This window comes from Scyliorhinus torazame, chromosome 8 (assembly GCF_047496885.1).
Source record: "Scyliorhinus torazame isolate Kashiwa2021f chromosome 8, sScyTor2.1, whole genome shotgun sequence".
In the NCBI taxonomy this organism is placed as follows: Eukaryota; Metazoa; Chordata; class Chondrichthyes; order Carcharhiniformes; family Scyliorhinidae; genus Scyliorhinus; species Scyliorhinus torazame.
The window spans coordinates 31818743-31841410 of record NC_092714.1 but is presented as its reverse complement, the minus strand read 5'-3'; the positions used below and the strand labels follow the sequence as shown (position 1 = coordinate 31841410).

At 49.2% G+C, this 22668-nt stretch overlaps 1 protein-coding gene across 5 annotated transcripts in view; it reads left to right on the top strand.

The window, feature by feature from the left end:
- LOC140427720 (lebercilin-like protein) overlaps window positions 1-22668 on the top strand; it is a 162973-nt gene that overhangs the window by 114262 nt on the left and 26043 nt on the right. For all 5 annotated transcript variants that reach the window (XM_072513261.1, XM_072513259.1, XM_072513260.1 and 2 more), the window contains 2 exons: window positions 3694-3803; window positions 5460-5565. In XM_072513261.1, the coding sequence (XP_072369362.1) occupies window positions 3694-3803; window positions 5460-5565 (216 nt within the window). The remainder of the gene's footprint in view (window positions 1-3693; window positions 3804-5459; window positions 5566-22668) is intronic.

The following is a 22668-nucleotide window of genomic DNA, read 5'->3' as shown; positions in this document are numbered from 1 at the left end:
ATCGAAACAAACCTGTTGGACTTTAACCTGGTGTTGTAAGACTTCGTACTCTGCTCTAAGAAGGCACTGGCAATCCTGGATTTTCAGGTGTTGATCCATGGTTAGACATGGCACGTTATCGCAGTGGTTTGCTGTTACCTTCTGCAGGTTCTAGCTAACCAGGAAACTCTCTGTTTCCTGCCTACCATAGGCATATTGGAAGGATTTACAGGTTGATAAACAACCTGTTTTACCGCGTGATGGATACACTTTCTGTGGCCATCAAGACCCTGGGCGAGATTCTCCGACCCCCGATCGCCGGGGGCTGGCGTGAATCCCGCCCCCGCCGGTTGCCGAAGTCTCCGGCACCAGAGATTTGGCGGGGGTGGGAATCGCGAGTTGGCGCCCCCCCCCCCCCCCCCCCCCCGCTCGATTCTCCGGCCCGGATGGGCCGAAGTCCCTCCGCCAAAATGCCTGTCCCGCCGGTGTAAATTAAACCACCTACCTTACCAGCGGGACAAGGCGGCGCGGGCGGGCTCCGGGGTCCTGGGGGGGGGCGCGGGGCGATCTGGCCCCGGGGGGTGCCCCCGCGGTGGCCTGGCCCGCGATCGGGGCCCACCAATCCGCGGGCAGGCCTGTGAAGTGGGGGCACTCTTTCCCTTCCGCCTTGGCCACGGTCTCCACCATGGCGGAGGCAGAAGAGACTCCCCCCACTGCGCATGCGTGGGAAGCTGTCAGTGGCCGCTGACGCTCCCGCGCATGCGCCGCCCGCAGATGTCATTTCCGCGCCAGCTGGCGGGGCACCAAAGGCCTTTTCCGCCAGCTGGCGGGGCGGAAATTCGTCCGGCGCCGACCTAGCCCCTCAATGTTGGGGCTTGGCCCCCAAAGATGCGGAGCATTCCGCACCTTTGGGGCTGCGCGATGCCCGTCTGATTTGCGCCGTTTTGGGCGGCAGTCGGCGGATATCGCGCCGTTTCCGGAGAATTTCGCCCCTGGAGTGGGACTCAAACACAGAGTTGCTGGCTCAGAGGTAAGGGCACTGTCTTGTGGCACTACCACAGTGCCACAAGACAGCCACCAAGGATGTGCATTATGTTGGATAGAACCATAGAATCTCTACAGTGCAGAAGAAGGCCATTCGGCCCATTGGGTTTGCATCCTAAAGAGGCCCACTCCTTTGCCCTATCCCATAACCCCACCTAACCTGCACATCCCTGGATACTAAGGGGCAATTTAGCATGGCCAATCCACCTAATCCCCACATCTTTGGACTGAGGGATGAAACCAGAGCACCCAGAGGAAACCCACGCAGACACGGAGAGAACGTGCAAACTCCACACAGAGTCACCCGAGGTTGAAATTGAACCCAGGTCTTTGGCACTGTGAGGCAGCAGTGCTAACCACTGTAGCAATATTGCAAGAACATACATTTTAAGATTTGCTTAATCTTAACTTCCATTAATATATATATATACATAAAGCACAATAGGTGATGATTCCTTCCATTCTGAAACACACAAACATTGATCTGGATATGATCACTGAATCTTATACTGATTTATAAAATACACACTGCTAGAGTAACCATTATTGACTGGAAGTTCACAAGGACTCAGAAATGCAATGCAAAGTAATCAAATATGTTGACGCTATCAAACTTGGAGGGGCAATGGAATAGGAGGAAACAAGACTAAAATTACAGTGAGTTGGCAAGAATAGTTAGGTTGCATATCAATAATAATAATAATCGCTTATTGTCACAAGTAGGCTTCAATGAAGTTACTGTGAAAAGCCCCTAGTCACCATATTCCGGCGCCTGTTCGGGGAGGCCGGTACGGGAATTGAACCCACGCTGCTGGCCTTGTTCTGCATTACAAGCCAGCTGTTGAGCCCACTGTGCTAACCCAGCAAGTTAAATCTGTAGCAGACAAACACAAATTGCAAATAGCATGAGTAAATTAGCCACATGGTGACAGGATAGTTAAGGATGAGGTCGAAAGAATCTTAGAAGTCTTAATGGACTCAATGGTAGGCTTACATTAGCACTATAATGAAGTTACTGTGAAAATCCCTGAGTCACCACACTCCGGCGCCTGTTCGAGTACACTGAGGGAGGATTCAGAATGTCCAATTCACCTAACAAGCAGGTTTTTCAGGACTTGTGGGAGGAAATTGGGGCACCCAGAGGAAACCTATGCAGACATGGGGAGAATGTGCAGACTCTGCACAGACAGTGACCAAGCGGGAATCAAACCCAGGTCCCTGGCGCTGTGAAGCAACAGTGCTAACCACTGTGCTACCTTTCCGCCCATAATACATATACATAACACGATGAGGGAAGAACTAATCCCATTCCTTCTTGGAAAGGAGACATCTGAAAGGTGACCTTAAACGAAGTATAAATGAAGAAAACGTACAATTAAATATCACCTCCCACAGCCAATTAAATGTTTTTGAAGTTTAGTAATTGCAGTAATATGTGGGAATGCAGCAGTCAAATTCCCCACAGCAAGCTCCCTGAAGAAACATAAAATAAAAATGTGTTTGAATGATTTTGGTTGAGGGATCAATGTTGGCCTGGAAACCTTACCTGCTTACATTGGGTCTCAGCTGGAAGCCAGCACCTCCACTGCCTTTACTCTACTGAAGGGTCAGCCTATGTTTCTGGAATGGGATGTGAATCCAATCTGCTGAAACCTTTGGCTGGGATAAGTGTTATTAGAAAGGTAGATCTAAAAGCTTAAAATAAAAATGTGAAAACCAAAATTCAACATATTAATTAAAAGGTAATATTTGGGTGTTCAAAAAAGTTGTCTCCACACAGAGAGACATCAACGCTTGGAATAGTGGAGGCAAAATCTATAGATGCAGTTGGAAATTATGGGCACGGTCTAACTAAATAAGCACGGTCTAACTAAATGGGAACAAAGTTCCATAGCGAGCGTGTTTAGTCGCGTGTTTCCCGGTGCTTGCAGCGCCAAGAACCACCCCGCTATTTAACCCCTGGTTAGATCGGGGGCCTCAGCGGGAACGCTCGGCCAAGGCCACACATAGCACTGAGGTGCTCCGCTCACCACAACTCCTCAGTGTAGTGAGAGATCAGGGCACCGTTTTTAAACAGCGTCTTGATCTCTGGAGCCCCCGACGCAACCCCTGATCTTGCCACCCTCCATGCCCCAACTCACTATGTGTGGTCTCCGCCCCCCCCCTCCCCCCACCCTTCCTGACACGTGCACAGAGCACCCCCAGCCCAATCACCGCTGGGCAAAAAATGCCAGCTTGGCACCTTGGCAGTGCCCCATCAGTTGGCAGTGCCACCCAGGCACCTAGGCACTGCCAGGCTGGCACTGCCACGGTGCCATCCTGTCACTGCCAGGGTGCCACCCTGTCCAGAGCGCAGATTGGTCTCCAATCATTTTCAATGGTAAATCTCACCTGCCTACCGTGGTCCTCAATCACCTCAACAGGTATTCTCATTATCTCCTGATCCCATCCCCTCTCTCAAACTTATGCCTTCCCTAGTACCTAGCCCAAAATCTTTTACCAGTTGACTGGAAAGTTCTTTCCGACTTATTAGTAAATAATATTCTCCTTCTCAACTCTAAATTCAGAATTTTTAACTTGTATGCCTGGGTTAACAAGGGTATGTCATCAGAGCCCAGGATCAAATTCTGTTGTTCCAAAATGTATTTATTGTTATCTTTTGTCATACAGCTGAAAATGTGGCCAAAGCAATACAGACAGAAGAATGTTTTTCTCCCATCAGCTCCTTTTCTCCTCACAATGTTCTTCCAAATTTAGAAAAGAAAGCTGTCCATTGTGAGGTAACCTTTCCATTGATTTTCTGTTTCAACCACGCCTCAGAGATCAGCTGCCGTGTGACTTGTCTATTGACTGATACAAAATGTATTTCCATAATTGCTACACTATAAATCTATGAAATCACCTGTTATTCCCAATAGATAAGGATGGTTCTATCACAGTGATGGTTAGTTTGGTACACTTTCGGTTGTAACACACAATTGGACTAACCCTTGTTTGTGCTGAGTTAGCTGATCTTAGTGAGATTACAACCTACTATTGTTTAAAAGGAGCGAGGAGGGGGTATGAAATCAAGTTGAGTTATTGTTGCTATCATTTTATTCCTGCAATAACGTGTGTTTGCATGTGTGATGAGTACCAACAGCAGGGAATAAGCCCCCTGTCCCCACAGGTAGAATAACGGATTGACATTCACTGTTTAGGCTTATACTTGAGGTATCAAAGGATTCCAGATCCTCAGCATAAAACAGTGCCTTTAACTAAGGAATTTGTTTACCTCAAGCTTAATGGTGCACTGATGTGGGTCGATCTGTGTGTTCTTTGTGTGCTATTACTCCAAGGTAAGTTATGCTGTTTTAATTAAATGAGTCCTGTCCTACCTACCAGCTGTTCTGTATGCTCACCTCACTGTGGGAGTAAAGCAGTTTAACAATTTGAATCTGGCATCGAAATGTTTGCTCAGTCCGCCTTCAATGAGATTGAGATGTGCACACACACAAAAGAAACAAATATTCAGTCCAGCTCACAAGGAGATCTAAAAGTCAAGAAAGCAGAAATAGCAAAATACAAAAAGTCAAAAGAGGCAGAGGCAGGAATGATGCGTTTAGTGGCAGAAGAAGAAAAAAGTGAGGGAAGCAGAGAGAGAGAGAGGTAGATAGATAGGTAGAGAGATAGAGGGAGAAAATCTCAGCTAAAAGATTGCCATTTTAAGTTGGGGAAGCATGAGTTTCAGCTGGAGCCTGTACAAGTGGGAAGAAGAGGGAAGAGATGATATGGGAAAATGAATGGGCCAGCTAACTTTGACATTGCCAAGCAACAAAACATTTTCTCACATGAATTCTGCTGATAGCACACACTCTGATATTATAAAATGTGCCATTTTCAGGGCTTTTGATTTGACATTTCAGTCAAATCTAATCTTGTCTTCACACATGTAATTTTCAGAGCAGAACATTGGCTAGAAAACAGGAACAGGGAATTTTCTTAAATGTTGCACGCCATCACCTGAGTGGCATTGCCGCAAACTGTAACATCGCCTCCAACTACTGACAGTCGAGGTCTGCTAGCTTAGTACGAACCAGTGATAAAACTGCAAAACGTTTGGGTCTGCACATCAGGCAACCCCTCGTCTTAGTACATATTTCATTATCATTACAACATTTTTAGAGGCTAACATTGGATAAATTGCTTCAGAACGGAGATTGCTCTGTTTTGTACTTTGATTTTTGTTTTGTCTCTTATCTTTAATCTAAATGGGACTCCAGAGGAGAGTGATAACAGTTGTGTGATGCCTGGTCATATGATGAAGCTCAGGAAAGCTGAAAGTTAATCCCACGATAAAAGTGGTGCCACAATTCTGATATCACACTGCCCTGGAGACCACAATCTTCAGAGATGTACAAACGTGTTTTTTTTATTACTATTTTACAATGTAATAGAAGGAAACATCAAGTGAAGCTGATGATGAAGACAGCAAAGCATCAAAACGACAACTCCGAAAGGAAGATGGTGAAATGGATTCAGAGGTGGAGAGATTAAGAAAAAGTGAGCATATGGTTTATGTTACAGTAATTCACCTAGACTGTAAGTGTGATGAATGTAGAAATTGTTATATATATTATAGTTATTATGCTGCAGTAATGTTATTAAAAACCCTGGTTAAAACACAGACAGGGCAGCACGGTGGCGCAGTGATTAGCACTACTGCCTCACGGCGCCAAGATCCCAGGTTTGGTCCCGGTTCTGGGTCACTGTCCATGTGGAGTTTTCACATTCTCCCCGTGTTTGATGGGTTTTGCCCCCACAACCCAAAGATGTGCAGAGCAGGTGAATTGGCCATGCTAAATTGCCCCTTCATTGGAAAAATGAATTGGGTATTCTAAGTTTATAAAAGAAAACACAGGCAGTATGTCTGCTAAAGCTGTAATTAAGGAGTTGTAAAAGGTGAGGTCATGATTCATTCCAACCACTTACTTGATTACAGATAATGGTCTAATGGAATATTGTTATGATTGCTGGAGATTCCCTGGAGTGTAGATAATTTATGGGGGAGTTGTATTTAGTCCTAGGTAAGCAGGTCATGCAACATCTTAGTGGGATACTGATTGTAATTAATAGGAGGAGCCAGATCTCCCTGTAGTTTTGCAGTCTGTTATATCATTTTAAGTTGAACAGCAGTTTTGCCAAATGCTGTTAGGTTGAGGAGAAATGTACAGCAGAACTGTACAGAGTCTGCTCTGGAAAGGAACTCTCTCCAAAGGTCTGCAAAGCTCAGCAAATAAACCTGTTTTGTTAGCTTTATTCATAAGTAGCATTGAACTGTATTGGGTTGCTTAATTGGAATTAGTAGCAGGTATAGACAGTAAAGTTTCCTTTTGTTTAAGAACTGTTTAACTGATAATTGGAAAGCTATTTTCTTTGATGTTAATGTAGTTAATTCTGTGTTTAAATTAAAAGTTTGTTTTAACATAAAAGATATCCGTTGGTCAGAGGCATCAGTCCTTGGGTGAAGTATCCTTTCCTCACAGTTTTAAGAATTTTAAAAAATTGTTTGGGATTCTGGTGCAGTATCCTAACAAATATTGGTGGCTGGTCTGGCATCCTAATAGCAAATAATCAGTTATATGAGATGGCATGGGAGAGAGCTACATCTAATATTTCTTTAAAATCTGAAATTCAATGTGCTGTATTACAGAGAGTGCTTTTCCTAAAGATATCTACTGAGAACTTCACTTTGTGCCACTGACAGATACCTCACCACAGGAAAACGTCGCAAATCAGTCCGGCATCGCCCCACCCCAAATGTGCGGAATTCTCCACATCTTGAGGGGCCGAGCCCTCACCTTGAGGGGCTAGACCCGCGCCGGAGTGATTTCCGCCCCGCCGGCTGGCGGGAAAGGCCGTTGGCGCCCCACCAGCTGGCGCGGAAATGACTTTGCCGTGCGACGCATGCGTGGGAGCGTCAGCGGCCACTCACGGCATCCCCGCGCATGCGCAGTGGATGGGATCTCTTCCGCCTCCGCCATAGTGAAGACCATGGTGAAGGTGGAAGGAAAAGAGTGGCCCCACGGCACAGGCCCGCCCGCGGATCGGTGGGCCCCGATTGCAGGCCAGGCCACCGTGGGGGCACCCCCCGGGGTCAGATCGCCCCGCGCCCCCCCCAGGACCCCGGAGCCCGCCCGCGCCGCCTTGTCCCGCCGTTCGAAAGGTGGTTCAATCCACGCCGGCTGGCGTGGGTTGACAGCGGCGGGACTTTGGCCCATCGCGGACCAGACAATCGCCGGGGGTGGGCCTGCCGACCGGCGCAATTTCTGCCGACTGGCTCGGCGCGATTCCCGCCCCCACCGAATCTCCGGTGGTGGAGAATTCGGGACACGGCGGGGGCGGGATTCACGCCGGCCCCCGGCGATTCTCCGACCCGGTGGGGGGTTGGAGAATCGCGCCCAAATTCTGGGAGTAGGGAAATGGGAAGAAAGTAACATTAGGATTCTCATGCAAATTCAGGGAAGGATCCAATACCTGACCAATTGGCCAGGTACTGCATACATCCAGAAGAAACAGGAAGAGGAGAACTCTCTCTTTGGGAAATAAAATGTCGTGAAGATTATCAAGTTGCACCTTGTTGAATGGACGAAAATTAAGGGGCTGAATTCTCCACTTCCCGCCATCGGCAGTGAGAATTCCACGCAATGGAAAAATCGCGATTTGCGCCTGGCGACATTCTGTTGCGACGTCTCCAAGCCCTGCTGCCCACCGTGCCCCTGTTCCCAACCATCCTGTCCCCGGACAGCAAACCCGACCAGTCACAACCTGTGCGTTACACCCAGGACCCACATCACACTGCAGCTACACTCTTTTTTTTGAAAAATATTTTATTGAGGCATTTATATATTTACACATCAAACACAATCAGAAAACAAAACAAGCTAACAGGGCTGGAAATAGCAGCTGCACTTTCAGCAGACGCACACTTCCTTCACTCACACAGTGACCTTTTACACCGCACAACAAGTTGGCACCTTGCTGGTGGATAACACACAGCCCACCCAGTGAGAGGACCCACAGTCGACCCCACTAGGGGAAACAGGACAGGGGCCACAGAGGCTTTCGCTGACATGGGTTACAGCAGCCACCTGTACCCCTTTGATAGGGATGGGTGGTGAGGATAGAGTATCCCTACATCACAGGCCCGGTGATGAGGACAGTGATGTGGTGCTCCCGAAAACATATCGAGGGGGCCGGCTCAGGAGGTGGGGGAGGCGTGTGGAGGATGGAACAGCAGTACCACCCAGGGTCACCATGTAACCTGGTGGTTTGTATGGTCATGGGAATACTCATCTTATTAACATTCTCGGTCTCTTTTCCAACCACCTCTCCCTCTTGGCAATGTCCAGCCACCACCTATGCTTGCTATCTACCTGTTCGCTGCTGCTATTACAGATCTACAGAGGCTGGAGGAACAGTGCCAACTCAGGAAGGACTCTACACAATATTTTATTACCTGTAAGGCAGGTAATCTGTGCTACTCAACTCAGTTACAGTAGAAGCTTTGGAAGAAGGCTCGAGGTCATCCAGAAGTTTTACAGAAGGTTTATTGAGCATCACAACTTAAATAACTTGCGTGAGTTCTTACTTTAAGAACTGTACCAGTAGAAAGGTTACACCTTTCCTATACACTACAACTAGGCCTGACCACACTAGCAGCCTGAGCTCTGTTCTCCTCACGGTCTAACCCACCCAACAGCCCAGAGGGCTGCTTGCTTCCCCTTTTATACACGCCAGTGCTCCCTCTAGTGGTCTTTCCATTACCCATCAGCCCCTTTTGTGCATACCCAAGTAAAGATCACTACATCCCCCTTTTTCATTAAAAAAAAAAAAAATTTTCAGAGTTGCAGAGCTGAACTAAAAAAAAACAACACAGTTAGTTGCATACACAAATACACAACAGAGAGCAATGATTGTATCAGTTCATGTTCACAAGTTCAGACAGTTGGGTGCACGTCTGATTCGGGTAGACCGCCTGAGTGGGCATGGAGATCCAGAGGTTTTTATGGCCATTTGGGCACCAACTGCTGGTGTCCTGGGATGTCGCATGATAGCGTCCTGCAGATCTAACGTCGGAAATACAGGTTGATGAGGTGGAACCTTCAGCAGGTCTCGCCGATTGCGTCGAAAGGGTATTCCATCACCAGACTTCACAACGTACGATCGTGGCGATACTTGGCGGAGCACCATTGCCATGTTAGGCCAACCTCCACCAGGGTGTCGCAATCTAACCATGTCGTTGATCGCTAACGTATGTAGCACTTTCGCATGCCGGTCATAGTGCTGCTTTTGTCTGTGACGTTGGTGACGCATCTTTTCCAGGACTGGCGAGTGATCTGGATCGGTGAAGTGTAACGCCGGTAGCGTTGTCCTCACATCTCAATCGAAGAGTATTTGAGCCGGTGACAGCCCAGAGCTCAAAGGCGATGAACGATATGACAATAGAGCCAAGTGTATGTCGGAATTCGAGGCAGTGGCCTTGCTGATCAGTTGCTTAATAATGTGGACACCTTTCTCCACCCTGCCATTCAATTGAGGACAGTGTGGACTCGACGTCACGTGCTTGAAGTTGTATGTTTTTTGAGAATTCCAACCACTCCCAGCTTGCAAAGCAAGGACCATTGTCGGACATGACCGTCTGTGGGATGCCATGCCTCGAGAAGGTTTCCTTGCAGGCTTTAATAACTGAGGCCGCTGTGAGATTCGGGAGTTTCATTACCTCCGGAAAGCTGGAGTAATTATCTATGAGAGGAACAGAGTGTTGACCCATGGAATGAAACAAGTCGATGCCAACTTTGTCCCACGGTGACATAGCCATCTCATGCTGCTGGAGTGGCTCCTTGCATTGTGCCGGTCGATGTTTTTGGCACGTGTCACATGTGAGCACCATGTTTGGTATGTCCTCATTTATCCCAGGCCAGTACACGAATTGCTGTGCTCTTCTTTTGCACGTCTCGACGCCAAGATGCCCCTCATGAATCCTGCGGAGCATGTCCGCCCGGAGCGCCAAAGGAATGATGATTCTGTCATTTTGCAGTATGATGCCATCCACCACGGACAGTTCAGTTTTGACGTTTTGGAACTGTGGGCACCGCCCTCTTGGCCAGCCATGCTGAAGGTTGTGCATGACCTGGAGCAGGGTCGCATCTTCTCGTGTCGCCTGATGAATTTGCTGCAGCCTCTCGTCCGTTGCCGGGAATGTCTCCCTGCACCACTGTGCATGAGCTTCTACATCATTAATGGAAGCCGGAGGTGGACTGTCAGCATCAATGGCTCGGGATAAGGTGTCAGCTATGATTAGGTCCTTCCCAGGAGTGTAGACCAGTGTGAAGTCGTACCTCCGCAACGTCATCATCATGCGTTCTAGACGTGGCGTCATGTCATTGAGATCTTTGTTGATAATGTTGACCAGTGGCCTAAGATCAGTCTCCACTAGAAATGTGGGAAGACCATACGCATAGTGGTGGAATTTTGTTATACCCGTGATCAGTCCCAGGCACTCCTTCTCTATCTGTGCATACCTGCACTCAGTGGCGGTCATCGCTCGAGAAGCGTAAGCCACTGGGACACAGTCCGACTGGTCATTCCATGGTGACTGCCGTCGGTGGAGATCTTTGTGGGTTTTGCCGGATCAAAGAATGCCAGCATTGGAGCTGCCATCAATTGGTGCTTCAGATCCACCCATTCGTCTTGGTGGCATGGAGTCCAGTCAAACTCCGTATCCTTCCTTATCATTTATCGTAATGTGTCGTCCGTGCTGCTAGGTTCAATATGAACTTGCCGAGGAAGTTGATAAATCCAAGAAACCTGAGCACCGCTTTCCTGTCACGTGGCCGCTGCATGTTCTGAATTGCCGCGATCTTCTCAGCGTCCGGCTTCACCCCGTGCTCTGATATCGTGTCACCCAGGAAGATCAGAGATGAACGTGCGAAGGTGCACTTGGCTTGGTTGAGCTTCAGCCCAAATTGGTGGATTCTTTGGAAGACTTGTTTTAACCGAGAAATGTGGTCTTCCTCTGTCATTGACCATATTATGATGTCATCAACATATGCACGGACGCCTTCAATGCCCTCCGTCATCTGCTCCATAATTCTGTGAAATATTTTGGATACAGAGATAATCCCGAAAGGCATGCGATTATAGCAGTATCGTCCAAACGGTGTGTTGAAGGTACACAGCACTCGGCTGGAATCATTGAGCTGCATCTGCCAGAAGCCTTGTGAGGCATCAGGTTTGGCGAATATGCGAGCCTTCGCCATTTCGCTCGTTATCTCCTCTCACTTGGGGATAGGGTAGTGTTCCCTGCGAATGTTTTTGTTCAAGTCTTTGGGATCTAAACAGATTCTGAGTTCACCGGACGGCTTATTGACACATCCCAATGAGCTGACCCAGTCAGTCGGCTGTGTTCCCTGTGATATGATGCCTTGAGATTGGAGGCGTTGGAGTTCTGCTTTTAGCTTGTCCCGCAATGGAGCTGGTACCCTCCTTGGTGCATGAATGACCGGTGTTGCATCGTCTTTGAGCAGGATTTTGGTACTTGCAGGGTAACATACCCATGCCACAAAAGACGTCAGGATACTCACTGAGAAGCAGCTGGATGGCATCAGCCAGTCGTGATGAGTCAACCGTGTTCATGAAAATCCTTTGTATCAGCTGCAAATCCTTGCACGTTTGAGCACCTAACAGTGACGTTCTTTTGTCGTCTGCGATCTCAAAACGTAGTCCTTTCGTGACTTTCTTATTAACTACTTGTAGGTGGCATGATCCCTTCGAGGTGATCTGGTTGCCATTGTAATCTGTTAACTTGCATGCAGCAGGTATCATCTAGTGTGTCCCTGGGATGGATGCGAGATCTTTGCTTGTCGTCAAGTTCGCGGATGCTCCCGTGTCAAGTTTGATCATAATCGGGTAGTTGTTCACTTGCACCGTGGCACTCCATTCGCTTGTGGAGTCAATGGTCTGCAGGTATTGAGGCTGTGTGGTCAGGTCGTGCAGTTCCTCTGTGGCATTTATGATTCCAATGCCGGATGTGTTCTCCCAGGAGTGGAACTCTTTGTGGTCGGAAAAGTTTTCTTCGGGTGTCTGAGTGTCCATTGCGTTTGTCTGTCCAGCTACTGTGCGAACCTTGAAGTTTCCATGTCTTTGCGTTGGAGAGTAATATTTGGCTGTGGAGTGACACTGGGAGGCAAAATGATTCATCTTGAAGCACTATAAACATCTTTTCCCTAGTGCAGGACATTTCCCTTTTAAATGGGCAGTGCCACAGCGGTAGCACGTCATGACATCCGTGATGTCACGCGTCAGTAGCGATCGCGCATGCGCGACTCGCTTTTCTGGCTGGGGTGTGTACTTTACATACCGGGATCTTGCGTGATCGCGTTTCTCCTGACTGAGCACATGCGCAGACATGCTGTAATGGGCGCCAGCGGCTGGAAAAGAAGGCCTGTGAGGAGAGGCCACCATTTTAACATCTTCCACCTCGTGGAGTACTTTCTCCATGTTTTTTTTCAAGAAGCTGCAGGTATTGCTGTTTTTTCTGTTCTTGCTGTGAGCATTTTGCTATGGTAGTTTTTCAAGTTAAATCATTTTGCTGCATTCATGATTCTCTTAGATTTTCATCTGAGAGACCATAGATTAATTGATCCCTGATGATGGAGTCTGTTACATCAGCATAGTTACAACCTTGTGCTAGCAGTCGGAGATCTGTGATAAAATTAGAGATAGTCTGCCTGTTTTTTTTTGGAATCTGTTGCGCAGGTCAAATCGTTCCATGATTTCATTTGATTGTGATTTACAGTGTTCATCAAATTTTGCCATTATCACTTGAAAGCTGGTTTTATCTTCATTGTCACCATACGTAAAAGAGTTATAAATGTCTACAGCTTGCCAGCCTGCTGTTGAGAGTAATATCCCAATCTTTCTCTCGTCAGGGGCTGCATTTAAGGCAGTAGCCGCCATGTATAATTGAAGCTTTTGTTTATACATTTTCCAGTTACTATGTAAACTACCGGTAATTTTCAGCAACTCTGGAAGTGGCGTGTGGTCCATCGCTTCGGTGGGTTGTGTGGAAACAAAATGCTGAGAAGTCTTCCACTGTCGAGTGGCCGGCCCGTTACTTTTGCTGCTTGTTTTGGTTCTTTCTGGTCTCTAACCTAATCTATCTAGTACTGTCCGATTAAAGCCAATCTGGTACCATGTTTTGTTACCTGTAAGGCAGGTAATCTGTGCTACTCAACTCAGTTACAGTAGACGCTTTGGAAGAAGGCTCAAAGTCATCCAGAAGTTTTACAGAAGGTTTATTGAGCAACACAACTTAAATAACTGCATGAGTTCTTACTTTAAGAACTGTACTAGTAAAAAGGTTATACCTTTTCTATACACTACATTTAGGCCTGACCACACTAGCAGCCCTGAGCTCAACCTCTGCCTCTGTTCTCCTCACGGTCTAATCCACCCAACAGCCCAGAGGGCTGCTTGCTTCCCCTTTTATATACGCCAGTGCTCCCTCTAGTGTCTATTCATTACCCATCAGCCCCTTGTTGCATACTCAAGTAAAGATCACTACACACAAGAGTGCTGGCCATTCAACAGACTGAGGAGGAGGTACGAAGGAGGCGCCACATCGGGCCATGTATGTACCGTTGGCGCCTATCGTTAGAGGAGCTGCCAGACTGCCTGTGCTAATGCCGACTCCAGCTACCCAGAGAGACTGCGCCATCTGTGCCACGTGGTGACACACCTGGCATCATGGAGGCTTGGAGGAGGACATGCATTCCCAGTGGGCGTCAAGGTGATGGTCGCCTTGAACCTTTATGCCTCAGGATCATTCCACAGCTTGAGTTGGGACCTGTCTGGGATCTTGCAAACATCCACACAAAGGTGCACCCGCGCGGTTACAGATGCTCCATGTGCCAGGGAATTGGGCATCGGACTATATCACCTCAATCTGGATCAGGCCCACCAGAATACCCGGACTACAGGATTCGCTGGCATGCCCCAGGTCCAGGGGGCGATCGATGGATCGCATGTCCCCCTCCAAGCACCTGTTCAACAGGGGGTGCCCTTCATCAATAGGAAGTGCTTCCACTCCCTGAATGTACAGTTGGTATGCGACCACCTGGACCCAATAGTCAGGCAGCATGCATGACACTTACACCCTGGCGCACTTTGAGGTCCCTGGCACCTTTGAGGTGGTCCCTCGGGTAAGGGGTTGGCTCTTAGGCAACAAGAGTTACCCGCTGAGGTCATGGCTGATGAACCTGCATTGAGGCCCAATACCGATGCGGAGATTTGTTATAACAATGCCGATTCAGCAAACAGGAGTGTCATTGCGAGGTACATCGGCATCCTCGAGGGGTGCTTTTGATGCCTGGATGATGCTGGTGGGGCTCCCCAATATAGGCCCAGAAGGGTCTCAAGCATCATACTGGCCTGCTGCGGGACTTCCGGTGGCGGCTATGAAGGAGTAAGTTGCACATTTGGTGGCTCCCGCTCTGGCCGGATTTTTGGACCTTTGCCCCGGACTTTTTTCTGGTTTTAAACAGTGGATTCGAAGGCTGAGGCAATTGGGCACCGTTTCCACGGATTAGTGTATGGAGCATAGGACCAGAAGTGCACGAAAAGGTAGAAATAAGAAGTTAGCCACGAGCTGTGTTGAAGCAGGAGACAATATGGCCAAGGACTGGACCCCTGGGGTGGCGGCGCAGCGACCAATGGAGCAGGTGTTGCAAGCCACCCAAGATGGTTTTGCCAAGCAGATGCGGGAATGTTTGGACCCGACTAAAGAATCGATCGATCGGCTAGAGCATAGATTGGACACCCAGGATCGGGCGATTCAGAAGGTTGAGAAGGCGTTGGCTGGGCAGAAGGAGCATCAAACAGTGGTGGAGCTGGAAGTGGGGATACTTCGGGACCAGCAGAAAAGGCTACTGGAGAAGGTGGAGGACCTCGAGAATCGGTCCCGCCGGCAGAACGTAAGAATTGTCGGGATCCCGGAGGGGGCTGAGGGAGCAGACGGTGGGGCATTCATAGCTGGTATGTTCGAAAAACTGCTGAGGGAGGGGGCATTCCCCCGACCGTTGGAGGTGGACAGGGCATACCGAGCGCTTGCAAGGAAGCGCCAGTGGGGGACACTCTGAGGGCAATGGTGGTGAGATTCCATAGGTTCCTGGACAAGGAATGCATTCTTCGGTGGGCCAAACGAACGCGGAGTTGTAAGTGGGACAACAGTATCCTGCGGGTGTACCAGGACCTGAGCGTGGAGGTAGCGAGGAAGAGGGCAGGCTTTAACCAAGTCAAGTCTATTTTCTTCAAGAAGCAGGTGAAGTTCGGTCTGCTGTATCCGGCTCGTCTTTGGGTCACACATGAGGACCAGCATCACTACATTGAGTCGCCCGATGAGGTGCTGGACTTTGCTAAAAGAAAAGGACTGGTGGGGGTCTGAGAACTCTCAAACTTTGAGACAACTTGTTGGCCTATATTGGGCCCCTTTTTCCCCTTGTTTTTTGGGTTTTGTTTTCCTGTTTTAAATTGGTGGTGCCTCCTCTTACTGTTTCGTTTCTGTTTTTGGGGTTCTGTATAAGAAAAGGGGGGGAAAAAGTTGATTTTCCATTTTTGGTTTCTTTTCTCGGTGGATGTTGGCAATATCCCTTTTGTTTTTATTGATGTGCACTTTTGTGGGATGGTGACGTGCCTGTTTGAGTTTCGGTGGGTGGTGCTTTTATTTTTGTATTTTCTTGCTGTTGGGTGTTTGTCTGGGGATTGTTAGATGAGGGAATTTGTTTGTATGAGCGGGGGAGGGAGCGAGGGAACAATAGGTGGAAGACCTCTTGGCGCTGGGGGTGGGGGCCACCAAGCTAGCTGGGTGAGCTTGCTCGTGGAAGCACAGTGGGGGGGGGGGGGGGTGCATATGTTTAGTCTAGCAGATGTGTTAAATTTTTAGAGTAGTGTTGCTGGGGGGGGGGGGGGGGGGATTGGTTCTGCTGACGAGGGAGGGACTTCGGTGGAGAGATAGTGAGGAGGTCAGGGGTGGGGGCCGCCGTGGGACAGGCCAGAGGAGGTGCGGCGTAGGGGCTGGAGGCGGGCCCAAGAAAGGGGATGGCTGATCGGTGTGGGGGGGGGGGGGGGGGGGGGCGCTTTGCCACCCCCCCCCCCCCATCTAGGCTGATGACCTGGAAAGTTTGGGGCTAAATGGGCCGGTAAAGAGGGCACATGTTATTGCGCACCTGAGGGGACTGAAGGCGGACGTGGTAATGTTGCAGGAGACGCACCTTAGAGTAGTGGACCAGGTCAGGTTGAGGAAAGGCTGGATCAGTCAGGTTTTTCACTCGGGGCTGGATACAAAGACTAGAGGGGTTGCGATCTTGGTTAATAAGCGGGTGACATGTGAGGTGGAAGAATAGTCTCGGATGTGGGAGGTCGATATACTATGGTCAGTGGTAAGCTGCAGGGGATGAAGGTGGTGCTGGTCAACGTACATGCGCCAAATTGGGATGACGGGGATTTTATAAAGAGGGTGCTAGGGAAGATTCTGGACCTGAACTCGCACAAGCTGATCATGGGAGGGGATTTTAATACATTTATTGACCCCGGCCTGGATCGGTAACGCTCAAGAACGGGCAGGGTGCCAGCAATGGTAAAGGAGCTGAAAGGGTTCATGGAGCAGATGGTTGGGGAGGAGGTGGACCATGGAGATTTAGGCAGCCGAGGGCCAAGGAATTTTCTTTTTACTCCCATGTACACAAGGTGTATTCTCGGATCGATTTCTTTGTCATAGGTAGGGCCCTGCTGGCGGGGGTGGTGGACACGGGGTACTCGGCGATCACGACCTCGGACCATGCTCCGCACTGGGTGGACTGCAGGTTAGTATGGATGTCAAGCAGCGCCCGCAATGGAGGCTGGATGTAGGGCTATTGGCGGATGAAGTGGTGTGCGAGAGGTTGAGGAATTGTATGTTGAGCTACCTGCAGGTGAATGATACGGGGGAGGTCTCAGCAGTGGTGGTCTGGGAAGCGCTGAAGGCAGTGGTGAGAGGTGAGCTGATTTCCATCCGGGCTCACAGGGACAGGACGGATAGGGCAGAGACGGACCGACTGGTAGAAGAGATTCTACAAGTTGATAGGAGGAATGCGGAGGCTCCAGAGGCAGGGCTGTTAAGGGAACGCCGGAGGCTACAGGCGGAATTTGGCTTGCTTACCAAAGGGAGGGCAGTGGAACAGCTTAGAAAGGCAAGGGGAGCGATTTACGAGCATGGTGAGAAGGCCAGCAGGATGCTTGCACAGCAGCTCAGAAAGAGGGAGGCAGCTAGAGAAATAGGGAAAGTTATTGACGGGGATGGGAACTTAGTTGGGGACTCGGCAGGGGTGAGTAAGGCCTTCCGGGACTTTTATAGCAGGTTGTATAGGTCGGAACCCCCTGCGGGGCCGGAGGGGATGAGGCACTTCCTGGAGGGGCTGACTTTCCCGAGGGTGGACGGGGAGCTGGTAGAAGTGCTGGGGGCCCCAATCGGGCTGGAGGAGATAGTGGAGGGTTTGAAGGCCATGCAGTCGGGTAAGACCCCGGGACCGGATGGGTACCCAGTCGAGTTCCATAAAAGGTTCTCCAGAATATTGGGACCGGTGCTGATGAAGGTCTTTAACGAGGCTAGGGAAAGAGACGATGTCACAGGCCATGATCTCGCTAATCCTGAAACGGGACAAGGACCCTGAGCTATGTGGGTCTTACAGGCTGATTTCCTTGTTGAACGTAGATGCCAAGCTGCTGGCCAAAAGTTTGGCCTCCAGGATTGAGGACTGTGTACCGGACGTTATTGTGGACGATCAGAAAGGGTTCGTTAAAGGCAGGCAGCTGGTGGCCAATGTAAGAAGGCTGTTAAACATGATCATGATGCCCCCGGAGAGTAGGGAGATGGAGGTAGTGGTTGCGATGGATGCGGAGAAAGCTTTTGATCGCGTTGAGTGGAATTATTTATTGACTGGGTTAGGTTGCTGTACCGGGCTCCGGTTGCAAGTGTACGGATGAATAGGATGATTTCGGACTACTTTAGACTGCACTGGGGGACGAGACAGGGATGCCACTTCTCCCTACTGCTGTTTGCGCTGGCTATAGCTGCTGGCAATTGCTCTGAGGGCCTCAAGGGGCTGGAAGGGGCTGGTCGGGGGGGGGGGGGGGGGGGGGGGGGGGGGGGGGTTGAAATGGAGCACAGGGTCTCGCTGTATGCGGATGACCTGCTTTTGTATGTCTCAGACCCAATGGAGGGGATGAAAGAAATTATGGGAATTTTAGGGGAATTCGGCCGGTTTTCGGGGTATAAGCTCAATATGGGGAAGAGCGAGATGTTTGTGGTCCAGGCGAGAGGTCATGAGAGACGACTGGGGGAACTGCCGTTCAGAGTGGTAGGGGACAGTTTCAGGTACCTGGATATCCAAGTGGCGAGGGATTAGGACAGGCTACATAAATTGAACTTGGCCCGGTTGGTGGAGCAGATGAAGGAGGATTTCTGGAGATGGGACGCGCTTACGTTGTCTCTGGCGGGCAGAGTTCAAACGGAAAAAATGACGGTCCTCCCAAGATTCCTATTCGTTTTTCAATGCCTCCCCACCTTCATCCCTCAGTCCTTTTTTAAGCAGGTCAATAAAATTATTGTGGGTTTTGTGTCGGGGGGGCAAGTCCCCGCGAGTGAAGAGGGCAATGCTCGAGCGGAGTTGGGGGGATGATGGGCTGGCGCTCCGAATTTTAGCAATTATTATTGGGAGTCTAATATAGCCATGGTGAGGAGGTGGCTGGTGGGGGGGGGAGCCGGTGTGAGTGCGCCTGGAGGCGGCTTCTTGCAAGAGCACAGGTCTGGGGGTGCTGGTAACAGCACCTCTGCCATTCCCGCCGGCGCGGTACTCCACCAGTCCAGTGGTGGTGGCGGCCCTGAGAGTCTGGGGGCAGTGGAGGAGACATGTGGGAGCAGAGGGGGCATCGGTGTGGTCCCCAATCTGTGATAATCACCGGTTTGCCCCGGGGAGGATGGATGGGGGTTTCCGAATTTGGTGCAGAGCGGGGATTGAGAGGATGGGGGACTTGTTTATAGAAGGGAGCTTCCCGAGTATGAGGGCGCTGGAGGAGAATTTTGCATTGGCAGGGGGAAATGAATTTAGATATTTACAGGTATGGGACTTTTTGCGGAAGCAGGTACCAACCTTCCCACTCCTGCCGCTAAGGAGGATTCAGGATAGGTTGGTTTCTAGAGGATGGATAGGAGAGGGGAGCGTCTCGGACATATATAGGGAGCTTATGGGATCGGAGGAGACGCAGGCCAAGGAGCTGAAGCAAAAGTGGGTGGAGGAGCTGGGGGGAGAGATAGAGGAGGGCCTTTGGGCAGACGCGTTGAGTAGGGTCAACGCGACCGCAACCTGTGCCAGGCTCAGCCTGATCCAATTTAAGGTCGTTCACCGGGCTCACATGACAGTGGCCCGGATGAGCAGATTCTTTGGGGTGGAGGACAGGTGTGCGAAATGTGCGGGGGGGCCAGCGAACCATGTCCACATGTACTGGGCATGTCCAAAACGGAGGGGATTTTAGCAGGGGTTTGCCAATGCCATGTGCACGGCATTAAATACAAGAGTGGAAATGAGTCCAGAGGTGGCAATTTTCGGGGTGGCGCAGGATCCGGGAATCCAGGAGGAGAAAGAGGCAGATGTTCTGGCCTTTGCTTCCCTGGTAGCATGGAGGGACCCGAAGCCCACGAAACGGAGACCTGGCTATCGGACATCGCTGGCTTCCTCTGCCTGGAGAAAATTAAGTTCGCCATGAGAGGGTCACTGTTCGGGTTCGCCCGGGGGTGGCAACCATTCATTGACTTCTTCGCAGAGAATTAATCATCAGCAGAAGGGGAGGGGGGAGGGTGGTGGAGGGGGTTAGGCTAGCATAGATTTGGGGGTAAGTAATGATGGGACCTGCGGGAGAGGGAGGTGGTATTTGCACTATGTTAATATTTTACGTGTTATGTACATTGTTTATTTTATTGCTGTTACAATGCCAAAGAAATACCTCAATAAAATGTTTATTAAAAAAAAAATACTGGCCTGCTGCATCCTGCATAACAAAGACTCAGGAAGGCAAACAGTCAGGTGAATGCTGGTTTATTCACGGACATAAGAAATCTGTCCATGACAGTAAATATACACGCAAAGTAAGTCCCATTGGGACAACCAACATGCTAGTCCCTGTCCGGGCCAGCCTCAATACTATGTTATTATGAGCCCCAGGTGGGTGGGCCTCCACCCAGTAGTGGGGAAGCTCATTTTTCACTCGTCTTAGGGAGAGATCAATCAGGGTTTCCTCTGGGGGGGATTATTACACCCCTCCTGCCCCAGTCCGTAAGCTCCCCTCTGCAATCATCGGAGAGGCTTTTGGCGCCACTTTCCATGCAATGTCCAGAATTGGAGCTATAGTTTATTTTACCTCGTCACCAGTATAACGACCCAGGAAGTCGAACGATAGGGTGAATGCTGGATTATAATAATAATCTTTATTAGTGTCACAAGTAGGCTTACATTAACACTGCAATGAAGTTACTGTGAAAATCCCCGAGTCGCCAAACTCTTATTCACGAACAGAGGAAATCTGCCTATGGCAGTAAGTATGCACATAGAGTAAGAACATAAGAGTTAGGAACAGGAGTAGGCCATCTAGCCCCTCGAGCCTGCTCCGCCATTTAATGAGATCATGGCTGATCTTTGTGGACTCAGCTCCACTCTCCTGCCCGTACACCATATCCCCGAATCCCTTTATTCTTTAGCAAGGCATCTATCTTTTTCTTAAAAACGTTTAAAGAAGGAGCCTCAACTGCTTCACTGGGCAAGGAATTCCAGAGATTCACAACCCTTTGGGTGAAGAAGTTCCTCCTACACTCCATCCTAAATCTACCTCCCCTTATTTTGAGGCTATGCCCCCTAGTTCTGCTTTCCCCGACCAGTGGAAACAACCTGCCCGCATCCATCCTATCCATTCCCTTCATAATTTTATATGTCTCAATAAGATCCCCCCACATCCTTCTAAACTCCAATGAGTACAGTCCCAGTCTACTCAACCTCTCGTCATAATCTAATCCCCTCAACTCTGGGATCAACCGAGTGAATCTCCTCTGCACTCCCTCCAGTGCCAATATGTCCTTTCTCAGGTAAGGAGACCAAAACTGAACACAATACTCCAGATGCGGCCTCACCAACACCTTATACAATTGCAGCATAACCTCACTAGTCTTGAACTCCATCCCTCTAGTAATGAAAGACAAAACTCGATTAGCCTTCTTAATCACCTGTTGCACCTGCACACCAACATTTTGCAACTCGTGCACCAGCACACCCAGGTCCCTCTGCACAGCAGCATGTTTTAACATCTTACCGTTTAAATAATAATCCATTCTGCTGTTATTCCTCCCAAAATGAATAGCCTCACACTTGGCAACATTGAATTCCATCTGCCCGACCCTAGCCCATTCACCTAACCTATCCAAATCCTTCTGCAGACTTCCGGTATCCTCTGCACTTTTTGCTTTACCGCTCATCTTAGTGTCGGCTGCAAACTTTGACACATTGCACTTGGTCCCCAACTCCAAATCATCTATGTAAATTGTGAACAACTGCGGGCCCAACACTGATCCTTGAGGGACCCCACTAGTTACAGGTTGCCAACTAGAGAAACACCCATTTATCCCCACTCTCTGCTTTCTGTTAGTTAACCAATCCTCTACCCATGCTACCACTTTACCTTCAATGCCATGCATCTTTAGTTTATGCAGCAACCTTTTGTGTGGCATCTTGTCAAAAGCTTTCTGGAAATCCAGATATACCACATCTATTGGCTCCCCGTTATCTACTGCACTGGTAACGGCCTCAAAAAATTCCACCAAATTAGTCAGACACGACCTACCCTTTGTGAACCCATGCTGCGTCTGCCCAATGGGACAATTTCCCTCCAGGTGCCCCGCTATTTCCTCCTTAATGATAGATTCCAGCGTTTTCCCTACAACCGAAGTTAAGCTTACCGGCCTATAATTACCCGCTTTCTGCCGACCTCAGTGGTGTCACGTTTGCTACTTTCCAATCCTCTGGGACCACCCCAGAGTCTAGTGAATTTTGATAAATTATCACTAGTGCGTTTACAATTTCCCTAGCCATCTCTTTTAACACTCTGGGATGCATCCCATCAGGGCCAGGAGACTTGTCTACCTTTAGCCCCATTAGCTTGCCCAATACTGCCTCCTTAGTGATTACAATCATCTCAAGGTCCTCACCTATCATATCCTTATTTCCATCAGTCACTGGCATGTTATTTGTGTCCTCCACTGTGAAGACTGACCCAAAAAACCTGTTCAGCTCCTCAGCCATTTCCCCGTCTCCTATTATTAAATCTCCCTTCTCATCTTCCAAAGGACCAATATTTACCTTAGCCACTCTTTTTTGTCTTATATATTTGTAGAAGCTTTTACTATCTGCTTTTATGTTCTGAGCCAGTTTACTTTCATAGTCTACCTTACTCTTCTTTATGGCTTTTTTAGTAGCTTTCTGTTGTCCCCTAAAGACTTCCCAGTCCTCTAGTCTCCCACTAATTTTT